The sequence below is a fragment of the Rhopalosiphum padi genome, chromosome 1 (assembly GCF_020882245.1).
Source record: "Rhopalosiphum padi isolate XX-2018 chromosome 1, ASM2088224v1, whole genome shotgun sequence".
In the NCBI taxonomy this organism is placed as follows: domain Eukaryota; kingdom Metazoa; phylum Arthropoda; class Insecta; order Hemiptera; family Aphididae; genus Rhopalosiphum; species Rhopalosiphum padi.
The window spans coordinates 1172193-1185980 of record NC_083597.1 but is presented as its reverse complement, the minus strand read 5'-3'; the positions used below and the strand labels follow the sequence as shown (position 1 = coordinate 1185980).

Sequence of the window (13788 nt, the reverse complement as noted above, 5' to 3'; positions counted from 1 at the left end):
AATACCCGACAGAAAAAATTTTCAAACTAAAAATAAATAAAACATAATATTGTAACAATGTATAGGCGAGGTGTGACTTGTTTTATTTATAAGGTTGATTTTCACATCAGTTTGGACGTACTGTGAAATCAAACTAAGAAAAAAAATAAAATAAAAGTTAACAAAACGTGAAATTAAAAAAGAAAATTGATACATAAAAAGAACAATATTTAGATAGAAGCTAAAATGATTGAAAATGAGAATTAATGTAATACTATAATAATTTGTATGATATAATAAAAATTAATCATGTGTTTTGAGTTTTTAACAACCAGATTTTGTTTTAAATATTTAATTTATTACAGTGATTTATTATAAAAACAAATACCTACATAAAAGTATTTTTTTTTTTTTTTTGAAAATATTAAGAACTAATAAACAACAATTTTATAGAAACTCTAATTCTATTATAAACCATGCATAGTAGTGTTAGTTTCAGAGATGCGGAGGGAGGAGTACATTGGTTTTACAATGATATTGTGTTTTTTTTTTAATCTTATATAGGTATTTAAATAATTTATTCAAATGTATGAAGCCAATAATAATTTTATAATATTATTATTTATTTATTTATTCCTTAACAGACAATTTTTTTAGATGTTTAACATTGGTAGAATATTATAAACGTGCATAATAAACAACAATAAATTAAATAAATAATAAATTAATCCAAGACAATCAACAAGTTAAGAACTACATCAAATATTAAAAGTCGTAAAATTAATATGGGGTAGAATTTTGGGAATAGGTTGATTGTGAATATAGAAAGTATAGTGGTAAAAACATTAAACAAGGAATAGTTTCTGGATTACGCAAATTTATGTTGGACAGAAATTTAAAGATCCTTATTTTTATACTGTTAAAATATTATTTATTATGATTTATGCGATTGTAAAATAGAAGAATCATAACAACTAAAGTTCTACCTATCTGCTAGTGTTGTAACTTATGTTGAATATACCAAATATAATATGCATCACATATGGAGTCGGTGTCTTTCGCACGAAAAACTAAACCATACAAAGAATATAAAATATAATCGTTAATAGTAGTTCCATAATTGAAAAGCTTTTCCATATTAAAGTGGATTCTTTATTGTAATGCTTATGTGGGAAAGGGGTGAATCGATTAAAACGTGTGCAAAACGCAGTTGACTATGGACAAAAGAAAGTGAAAATAACCCTTAAAAGGACGCAGGCTGCAGAGTGTGAAAGGGTAATAATTTTCCGGCAACCAACATACAATGTAAGTCTGCCTTTATACACGGGAACCTCTAATGTGTATATAATATACATATATATATATATTATACAATACCTACCTATTAAAAGTTATTTGATCACTAGCAATGAACAATGTAAAGTTATAAAAGTTAAGTAAATTATAAGTCAATGAAACTATTCTTTTCGAATTAGATTATGACTTATGAGTTATGAGCTATGATATCGTTTAATAATGTTTAAATAAACATACAAAATCCAAAATGGTATTAAACCAAGTTGGGAGTAGATCATTATTTAGTATAAAAAAAGTATGTAGAAATGTAAAATATATATTTAAAAGAAAACAAAATTGTTATGATTTGAAATTTTATTTAATGAGTATAATATAACATACTTTTATAAATACAACTTTAATATTGCAACAGTTTAATTTTTTTCAATAATTTAGTTTAAAAATAAATGTATTTATTATTCATAGATTTTTATTTTATAGTTACAAAGAAATAAGGTGTTAAAGCAAGTACATTTTTAAGAAATTGTTTATATTTTTAATTTATATGAATGATAAGGAACAGAAAATAAAAGTGAAGTTAACATTATTGAAACTACCGAGTGTAAAGAAATTTGTCAAAACTATAAAGCGTGTGGATGACAGGGAACAAGTCTACGAATAGCTATAAACCTTGGTAAACTGTTTCTTAATAGGCTTTAATGGTTTGCGTTCCAAATACAAAGTGCACAAAGACTATAATTATATACATATATATATTATTCGAGTTGTTGTATCGTTATATGGCCAGACTGAATGTTAGCTTCATAAACATTCTTCTTTTATTACTAGTAATGGATTATTGTTAAAATTGTTATTTAAATGAACGCTTTTAATTTACGTGACCGATCACAAATAATTATTTTCCGTATCCACAGGAAAAATGAAAAATGAATTTAATTTAAATATGCACATTTTTTTAAATTATTACAATAAATGGCAGCTGTCGGATATTTGCCTGGATTAAGTATTGTGTTGTTTTGATTAAACATGAGATTCCAGCCTATAAATTGGTTACCGTAAAAGCTGTATAGTAAACTTAAATATATCTTTCATTTCGATCAATTCAAGGTATATTTAATTAGTTATTAAGGTTCATCATCGTATTATTTATTATACAGAATAATATAATTGATACTGTTGACAGCGTGAATTGTATATATTATATTATATTAATTATTCGTAATATTTTCTGAGATTTATAGTATATATAAATACAATTCAAATCGAGGGTTTATTTGTTGATTAATATTATTTAAATCTCCAATATAAGAGAAAATGTACTATTTAAAATATCGGGTATAAAGTTTTTAATTTTATCGGATTCAATTTAAATCGAGGTAAAAATGTACATGTTGAGCAAATATTTATACTTCAACTGTAAATTAATTATTATAACTTTTCATCATAACAATTTTATAATTAAAAATCTCAATTTTGCGTAATTAGAAATTAACATAACTTTTAACATGTATTATTTAAAAGTAGTACGTTTATATCTATATATAATATTATATCAGGGCGACCGATTATATAATTAAACGATTACATTTTTTTTTATTTTGAATACAATTTTTATCAAGTATATTAATTATTATTGTTTGATAAAGGTAACGCAAATTTAACTCATTAAAATATAAATTTTCTATTAATTGAATGTATTGTTTTTACTTGGAAATACATTTTATTTATTTATGTGCACATATATATTAAGCTTTGGAAATTTTACTATTTATGATTAAAAATTTCAGAAATTTGTTAATTACGTTTCTTTTATATCCATCAACTTTTAGTTAGGTGCCTATACATAATTGAATATTAAGATCCGTTAGTATGGATGGAAAGATGCATGAAGTAATAATGGTTGGATATGACCCTACTCAAACATCTAAGCTAAATAATTAAATAACTTTATTTTATTGTATTTTAATATAAGTTGTCAGAAATAATAATTGTCCATTAAATATGAAAGAAGTATTATGTATGCATATTAAATTTTATAAGAAAAATAAAATAATAATAAAACACAATGATATACTTAAAAACTTTGAATGATTATATATTATGTACGTTATACATGTTTAGAATTCATATGTATATAGTTAATCAATAATATATAACTAATAAAATAATTTTAAATACAAAAATATGATAAAGAGATGATAATCTTATTAGGTCTTCTCCTAACATTTGAGTAGTCAAGATAATATTTCTTCCTAGCATACAAATTTGATATCCTACCTCACACACACACATAATATTTATTATCAATATTCTATAAATATACTTACTTAAATTAAAATATAAAATAACGTTTATGTTTACGTGAAAATGTTAATTTTAAGAATACATACGTTTTATACACTAAAATAAAATAGGTAACGAAGATTGTTTTATTGAAGAGGTTTTTTTTTATTTTGAAACATCAAGGGACCGAGAAGGTCATTCTCTCAAACTGTTTAATCGAAATATCTGTCTACCCGTCATGCAAACCCGAAAAGGATAAGTAATGGGGTAAAAATTTACTTTTATTGAAGAGGTATTTTTTGTAGCATCAATAAGTGTACTACGGTAGTGCTTTTATGTAGAATATGTCGTATGCTAATTTTTACTTAAAATATACGTCATTACATTAGGTAAATTGATTGGTTGAATTGAATGGTTATAGGAATTCTGGAGACTTCCAAGTATACATTGAAAAATAAGATATTTATACATTTCAAAAACTTCATCAATCTAATTTTAATCATATTTTTCGAAGTAAAATATATAGTAACAATACCATGGAAAGAGAAGTCTATTAAACAGGGTTTGATATTCTTTTCTATATAAACACAGATTTACAATTTTTTAGATTTTTGAATTTAAAAATTCTATAAATTCTAAAAATATTCAAATCAAATAAATATAATTTAACCACTGTAAATTATAATACTTTAGATCTATATTCTATACTTATTTTCTACACAATGTTAATTAAATTAAATGTTTACATTTTTTATTTCCCTAGTATATTATACAATAAAATTATGATTATTATATCAAATAAATGCATAGGTAAGCTACAACTGGGGTGCTGTTAGAAGATGTGGATGAGGCGACGTCCCCTCCTAGAACTCCTAACTTCTTCTTCTATATCACATTTACTTATTTTACGTATTATATTTATTTCTGTACAAATAGTAAATAATTGTATTTTAGATGAATAAAAAATTAAACTTCTAAAATACTGAACATACAATGATACATGAAATAATGTTTTTATTTTATTTTAAATTTAGAGATTTGTTAGTTTAATAATATATAATTGTTTTAGTCTAAAATATTATTCCATTAATTAAAATATTATCATATTATTCTTTTATTGAAAAGTATTTAAAAAAAAATTAACACGTATGTATTTAAATTAAAGCTGGTGTATTATATACATTCATCGGTTTGATACAAAATAAATGTATATTTGATAATTATTAATGTATAGAAAAGGATAAATGTAAATTATAAGGAATTCTAAGGTATAGAGTCGTTCAAAGTTCTAGGGCCCATAGTGGTTTTAGGAGGTGCAAAGTTTTCACAAAGTTTTGCTTTTCGGATACTGTTGCTGGGATTAATAATTTTATCATGGAAGAAGTATTTTGTACGGGGTCAAATTCTACACATTTTGTAATCTACACAGCTAGACCTCTTAGATTCACGTGTGTGAATACAAAGTTGTAATAGTTAATGAGATTTGTACCACAAAAATAAATAAATTACAATCCTTTACTTTGATTTCACAAGAAATATTTTTCTAAAATCTAATTTTATTTCAATTTAGGCTACAACAAATATGTTATTGAATGCATGATTGAAACTTACCTATAGTAGAGAACACTTGTTATGGCATGAAGTAGTATGTTTACAAGGTGATATCCCATAGGTTCCAACTGATGAATCATATAATTCCATCTAAAGGTTAGAACCGTTAAAGGTCGATATGATTTATGGCTTTGTTCCTGAAAAAAATTTGTTAAATACGCCAAATGAAATAAAAAATAATATAACTATTTACTCCTAGTGTTGTAAATTATAAAAATCAATAAGAAATACATAATATAGATGGTTCATTGGTTTGTATTAAAATATAAAATAAAATGTTATCCCTAATGTAAAATAAAAATATTTATAGTTATATATTTATTAATTTTTTACCTTATGCATTGGCGTGCCCCAAAAATCGTTGTAAAATATATTCCATACAGGAGTTTGAGGTTTTAAATCTCGGTTGTCTTTAATAGCACTGATATCATCAAAGACAAAGTCACAATAAAGACTGTTGTAGTAGCATGCCAGGCATGTTAAAAATATTAATGACGATATAGCTACGGATGAGGCCATTGTGTTTCACTTAATGATCTGTAATGTTCAACATGAAAATTAAAAAATAAAATTACGATATTTTGTATTTTTATAATTTATTATATAATAGGTATTACAGATTGACAAACATACGCATAAGCAAATGATGAGGATAGTATAATTTATTTTATTCGGTTTACTTAGTGCATTGCATATAGACCTACATTTTTACTATTTTTTTTACTGTATACGTTTGTCATGTTATATTATACTTTCAAAAACTGTATTTAAATTGATAATGATATTAAATCTTTTAGTAGGTACTTACTTACAAAAAAATCTAAACAATGAAAATTAAATTATATTTTAATTAAGATATCGAATTTCTCAATATTTAGATGGTAACAGTACTCCTACATCCCGTTAATAAAAATCGTATTATTACCTATATATTCCCCAGTTGAACATAAATTTCGTTTAATAATAACAGTTACCTTCTTATAAAAGGTTAATAGTGTAATTTAAATTGATAGGAAATAAATGGCATCAGTTGTTTGTATTTATAAATTGTATACGCTCTTTGATCACAACTATAATTTTGTTGGTAAAATATACCTGTTATTTAATAGACATAGGTAGATGTTTATGTTATTAGTTTGTTAACTTTAAAAACGTACCTACAAATTGATTTTTATCTTTTAAAGGTTTCAAATATAGATCGATATCAGTCAATGTTAGCCTTTTAAATAAATAAAAAAAAACAATTTCAAGGACCTATCAAAATTGTAGGTACGTATGGCATTGCTAGTAATTTTTTTCTAGTTATTTTTTATAAGTACCAAACAAAATAAAACTTTCGTAAATGTTTGCATATTTTTTACTTTTTCTTTTTTTCTACTGGTTTTCACTCAAAGTAGTTTTAACTAGTGAGTTACTAAATTATTCGTTTTAGGTATTATATAGTCTAATTTTATTTATACAAAAATAGCTCGAAAATAGTATATAATATAAACATAAATTGTTTGTAAGTACCTACTTATTATATGTTTATAAGAAAATATAATACCTAATTTAATAATTCAAAACTCAACATTAAGTTGTCATCATAGAAAAATTATCACAGTGTACCTATAGCATATACATCCTAATTCGTGTATACTTTATTAATGGTTGTGAATATTTTTATTATGTTAATAATTGTATTATTAATCAGGTTGTTATGCATTACAAATACAACTATATATGAATAATATGCAATAAATTAAACAAAAAAAATTATAAAAAAATAGAATGAAATAAAATGCATATTTCATTGGGCAATCATAAATAGATAAATACAATTCAGTTCGATTATAAAATACGACTATAGTAGTGTCTTCGTGTCTTTCAGCATCAATACTTGTAAGTAGAGTAAGTAGACAACACTTTGTAAGACTATGCTATTCAAAATGCTGTTTGAAGACGTCGACTACAAATGGAGACAGTTCTCCCTAACTTTTAAGTTAATAATAACTAAATGTTATTTAATAGAATTTAATTTCATAATTCAAAATAAAAACGCGTGTTTAGGGGAAAAAATGTATTAGGTTACAACTACCTACATAGCAATTAATAAAACAGCTAATTACAAAAATATATTTTATAAGGCAAGATATAGGTATAAAACATAACAAAAAAATTAATAGGTAAAGAATCATAAAATGTATACATTTTTAACATAAAAATACAAAACGGTTAAAAAAAACAATTATTGAAAAATCGATTTATAATTATTCTAAAATTTACGCATTTGTTAATTTATACAACTCTAAACAAAATAACATTTGTTTACATTAAAACTAAAACTGATAATTTTATAATTATCCGTATACAATTATTTTTAATAGTTTAAGTAGTATTTAATGTTGATACGAGTACTATAGGTACTAGTTATAAAAAAACAATTATCAACAATTTCTAAAATTATAATATTAGGTAATAAATTACTTAGTTAGACCATTTTGATTCTAATTGAAGTTACCTAATACAAATTTTGAAGATTTAAATTTCATTATTAATACAAGTTTTCATTATAACATTGAAGTAACTAAAAAAACGATATTTTATTAGGCTTTTTATACATATATATATATATATATACAAATTTAATAAAAATGTAATCAAATAAAAATATAACAATTAGCGACAAAAAATTATGTCAAAAGTATCCAAAATTAATTCTTAATTTAGTTGTAAATTTAAAACAAAAATTAATACCTAGACGGTACATTTTTTATTTGTTTTCCAAATCAAATTTCTTTTACAATAAACTTTATTATCACATGACAAAAAATTACAAAATGTATATAATATGTACTGTACTTAATTAAGTTATTTTTAACATAAAATTAAATTTTAGAAAATCAATTTTTGTTAATAAATCAGATTCAGAAAATGCTGGTTTTATTTTTTACAGTAGAACAACCATGTTTTCGATTTTAACAACGCAGCAATGTAAATAAAAAGGGTCAATAAATTCGACGATTTGAAAAAGTAAAAAAAAAAACAGAGACTACTTTGGTCAATGGGTACGTATTTTAGATGATAAAATGTATTGGTACCACGTGTGATCCAAATTGTATATACGACTGTATTATTGAATATAATTAATATATCAATAACAACGCAATGCAAAACAATTGTACAATAATTGCTTATTTATTATTCAAAGAGATAAATATATAAAATTATTTTTATTTTTTTTAATTTAAATTAGACATGAATATTAAGAAAAAGAATGTAGTAAAAACTATAAAGTTATTTATGTTATAATATTATGTGTACTAATGTATACTTGAAAAATAGTATTTTTATTGTATTTTATTTCAATATTCGATATTTTTTACAGAGAGAATAAATAAATTAACACATTTAATTAGTTTCAGTCATAGATTTATTATAATATTATAACTTTAAGAATTGGCTGTATTGCGACTTTTAGTTTCCTACTGCAATACAAATGTATTATTGAATTTTCTCATTTATAGATATAAATTATGATCGATGAGGAAAAAATTACTTTTTTTTTAGGAACTTTTGCCGTAAATCTTCCATCAGAGTTCACTTTTTTCTATGAAGTTCATTATTGAATTTATAATACACGGTTTAGCATTACAACGTTGTCTACGCTGATAATGAGCAGTCAATATTATAATATTAATTACCCAATAATTAATAAGTCTAATGATTATAATTTAAGTACCTAGATGTTTCGTACTAGTTTTAAAACACACGCCATGAATAGAAATAAAATTGATTGAAACAAAATAGATAGTAGGTATCTAACTAGGTAAATACTAAATAGTATTATGGCATATTTCAATGTATATTGTATTCATATTATGTATAATAATATATATATTATTATTAATACAATCGTCGATTGAAACCCTCATATTATATCCCATCATGGGCGCATTTTATTTTTCAGTAGATATACAACAGTTTAAGTTTTAATCCATTATTCAATCTAAAAATTATACGTAACGTGCGATTCGCGTCGCACAACCTCCTAGTCGCTTCGTTTGGGATTCCAGATATGTACCTGCTCATACACTACAATTATTATATTCTAGATACCTGATAACGAGTTTAATAATTCATCATTTCACATCGGTATTAAAATGGCTAATTTAAGGTACGTTGAGTAACAGTCATTGAATCCAGATTAACTTAGTATTCCTATATAAACTTCTTAGTGAGAAGGTGAATGAACTGGACTTATTAGCTTAGGTTCCTACAGATTCTTAGAGACTAGAAGGTAGAACTTATACTTATGTACACTAACCATTCCATGTTCCAGTAAATAATTATTTAAATAATAAGCCTGTCCTGCGTATGACGAAATTTGAAATCAATCAAAAGGACCCATTATTCCTAGATTGTACATAATATTAATTTGTATATTATCTTTAGAATATAATATTATGTTGTGTTTTAAATATGTATCAAGAGGGAATAATTGTTTTGTGAATTTTATAAATTATAATAAATTTAATATTATTAGGAATTTATTTGGAACGGGTATAGATTGGACCAAACGACGATTTCGAGAACTATGCGATTGTAAGTTCGGTCCCGATATTTTACAGGTAAAATAATTAATGAACGAATATAATAAACTCGACTGGAATAAAAATAAAGCATTCTGATCTTCTTAGATCTAATTATATAGGCATATATATGCCTAACCGCCCTAACCTTATAATAATTTAGAGAACTATTTAGAATTAGCAAAAGCCCAGAGGGCAACCCCAAAAGAAGATTGTCATTATTCTCCAAAAATGATTTCGTTAAATTGACAATAAGATTGTAATGGTCGTGTAAATAATATTAAAATATCGTTTCAAAATTCCATTACAAAAAGGAACAGAATGTCTTAATGTTAAACTTTATCTTAACAAAAATTTTCCATGATAAGACGTACGTTATTTATTATTCTTAAATTAAATTGTATAATAATTTACTATATTTTAATAAAAAATGTGGGATCGAATCTACGATCGACCTTTTTTGTTACTTGTGATTACAGAGTTGAATTTACATTAAAAAAATATTATTGTGGGCCGAGCTTAAATATAATCTGCCCCAAGAACCGGATCGAGGAGAGGAAAACGTAGATAATCAGTAGGTGGGAACGGGTACGCGGTGTGTGTTTTACCACTCACTGTAATATTAATATTATTTCGAATCTGTAGTCCCTAGTCGACCGGTTCAAACGTTCCGCATGGCCATGTCCACCGAAGAGGCGAATAAGACCACAAGTCCGGTTGTCCGCGGCTATCGTTACTCGTCACTCGCGCGCGGGTCAAAAGAGGATGCTGTGGGTTGCGAAATTACGTTATTATATTTTAACGTTGCTGCGATAAGATAGTTAAAAGTACACCTACCGATCTGTTTATTAATATATATTATTATATTGTCACTTCGTCATCTGCGGTTGTCGGTACACTTACGCGGCGGCGACGACGATAATAATTGTTACGGTCTTCTGTAATCGTCGTCGTCGACGGTGACGACGACATGTCGCTTACTCGCTTCGATATAATAATATTGTTGTTGCTGTTACCGTACCGACCGAACTACGAAACGAAACAAAGTGACAGTGTTTTTTAATCGCGATGACGGCGTTACCGATAGCAATACGATGTCGTCGGCGTTATCACGGGGACGAGACTGCGGTCGCGGTAACGACGCGCTCCAGCTTGGGACGCATGATTGTGCGCGACCCGAATGTGGTGGGGTTCGTGCGAGGACTATCGCCGCCGCCGCCGCCGCCGCCCGCGCTGCTGCTCGCTGGTCGTTGCCTCGGCAAAGCGGCGGCAGCGCCTGCCTCGTGAGCGCTGGCGGCGGTGGTCGTGTTACGATATATATGTATTTTTTTCGTTTCGTTTTTGTTGTTTTTTTTTCAACCCATCGACCGCGCCGTCGCCGTACGACAGAGGCCGACGGTTGCCGAACGCCGCGACCCCGTCGTCGTCGTCGTCGCGGTGTACCGTTTTCACTCGCTCCCCCCACGACAATCGCTCGACTCTCTCAGGCAAGACCATAATAATAATAATATAATATTAATATTATGCTCGTACCCTCATCCGCCGCCCAAGACCGTAATGATAACAACGATGATAGTACTAATAATAATATTATTGTTGTACACGATTTAAGATAATATAATATAATATATTAATATCTTAAACCGTGTTATACAATTATTATAAAAAAATAAGTTGGTCGGCGAAAAATTGCCGACACTCAAAAATACATTCGTATCTTTCTGCAGCTATAGTCCTATTATTATAGGAATTGTCATGAATGAGGGATGAAGGCACTTGCAGGTATGCAATATAAAGTATGAAACCCTCAAAAAATGTAAACAAAAGCTTTAAGTGGATGATTCTAAAAATGTAAACTTGGAAAATTGTTTTAAAAAAATATTTTCCAATTCATTTTTATCAAGGTTACGTTAGTTATTATTCTTATTTATTTAAACTGTATTGTTAAAACAAACAATCAAAATTATTAGGTGAGGACGTAATATTTTTATTGTTGTTTTTTATTTATCAAGTAGACATATAGTATTGATAACGACAATCTAAAACAATTCAGATAAAATGTAATTTGTTAAAAACTATTGTCAGAAAAACAATAATAATCTATTAAAATGTATTAAAAATACATTTAAATAAGAATATTTTATGAAGTCAATTTAATTAAAAATGCATTCTCATAAAAGTGCATGCAATATATACTCGTATCATTAGGATTTAGGAATTCTGTAAAATAATAAATTATTCACCGAAGTTAGTTCCTTAATCTTTTTATATATGTATATATATGTAATATATATGGGGTACAGAGAAAACATGAATTCATAGCTTTGGTTATCTATAACTATATATTATAATGGCCTTGACTTATATATATTATTATAATAATATATTCTTTATGTGGTTATATTATAAACGAGAAAAATTGTGTTCATATTATTAAGTCAAGTTAATATATTATATTTATATACATGCATATTATATTTTATTATACTAAATGTATCGAGATATAAATATCAAATAATTGAGAGTAAATATTTTTTGAACTTAAGTTGTAATTTTGAAAATTATAAACATCTCACGTAGTCACCCCTGACTTGTCATTTAATTTTTAGAATTTTCGTACTCTTCATAATTTTATAAATACAAAATAAATAAATTTATAAGTAAACCAAAAATCTCAAACAACCATAAAATGTATTTATCAAAAATGTTAAATATCACAATATTTTAGATTTTTCTTCTTTGATCAGAAAATAAATGTCCTGCTTACTATGACTAAACTTTGCTATATATATATTATTTATATATATATATATATATTAATATACATATAATATATTTTTTGACATTTAATACAAATATACAAATTTGAAATTTGAACATTAATATATACACGATGCTTTAAAATTGTAAATTCTTTCCCTAACCATAAAAAATAATTATAGACATATTCAAAATCAATTTTTAAGGATATTATTCAAATATTAATTAGTATGAGTTTTGAGATTTCGAATAAGACTCTATTATTGTTACAAATGTATATAAAACATAGAATATTTTATGTATTTTTTAGGTAGATATTCTCTTTGATGTTTTTAGACAAACTGATATTTAGTCATCGTTTAAACTAATATAAGTATAATTATACTATATTACCATAATAATTGTAAGCAAATTAAGATTTACAAAAATTATTAAATTATTTTCATAATATATATATTCTTTATTTTATATACTATAATAAGTATAATATATTATTATATCATTCAAATACAATGTTTAAATGTAAATTGTTTATATATTATACTACAATGTTTATTCCATAATAATTGGTAATACGTGTATTATGACCTTTTTCACTTACTACATTACTACATTACTACACTACTGCATTTACCTGAGTCCTGAGTCCAGAGTCCATTAATTATGCATTTGAGCGTGTACGTGAACATAGGAACCATGCGAACCGTGGTGCTTATATGATTATAGTTATATGAACTGTTTATGCTTATACATGCAGTTATGTTTTTTTATTAACAATATGCCGAAGGCAGATTTTAAAATGCCTCATCACTTTTATATCAATTCTACCCCTCAAAACAAAATTAATTTTTTCCTTTGATTTTTCCCTAAACAGCACCGCTTAATTTTATTCGCTATCCGCTTGTATGGAAAAAAATTAAATTTTAAAAGAAACCCTTTGACGTCAAATCTTGAAATTATCTGTTCTTCAATATATATCAAACTCAACTACTCCTTGCATTGTTGCAGCAGTAATCTTTATTCTATAAACGAAAGTATATCTACTAAAATAATTACATGTACCTCAAAAAAATGTCTGATGTAGGTAGTTATACTCATATGAATAATTTATATAAATAAATAAATAAAATTCTTACATTACCTAAATGAACCGTTGACTAAATATATCAGTTTTGTTATAATTGCATTATATATTATGATAATTTCTGTTGATATTTGTTAAATAATGAAAAAAATCGATCAGCGTGCAAGGTATTTGGATTCTGGGTTCAAATAATCGAAAAAAAAT

The 13788-nt window shown here is 25.7% G+C and overlaps 1 protein-coding gene across 3 annotated transcripts in view; it reads right to left on the bottom strand.

Moving 5' to 3' along the window:
• The window catches only part of LOC132924408 (protein O-mannosyl-transferase Tmtc3), a 45475-nt gene extending 34526 nt beyond the window's left edge, over positions 1 to 10949 (bottom strand). The window contains exons 1-4 of one of the 3 annotated variants that reach the window (XM_060988713.1): positions 10578 to 10949; positions 10356 to 10508; positions 5503 to 5706; positions 5170 to 5306 (exon numbers count right to left, since the gene is read on the bottom strand). In XM_060988713.1, coding sequence (XP_060844696.1) covers positions 5170 to 5306; positions 5503 to 5688 — 323 coding nt within the window. In that variant the 5' untranslated portion in view covers positions 5689 to 5706; positions 10356 to 10508; positions 10578 to 10949. The remainder of the gene's footprint in view (positions 1 to 5169; positions 5307 to 5502; positions 5707 to 10355; positions 10509 to 10577) is intronic. The other 2 variants (XM_060988704.1, XM_060988723.1) reach the window with 2 other exon arrangements.
• Positions 10950 to 13788: the final 2839 nt, after the last annotated feature.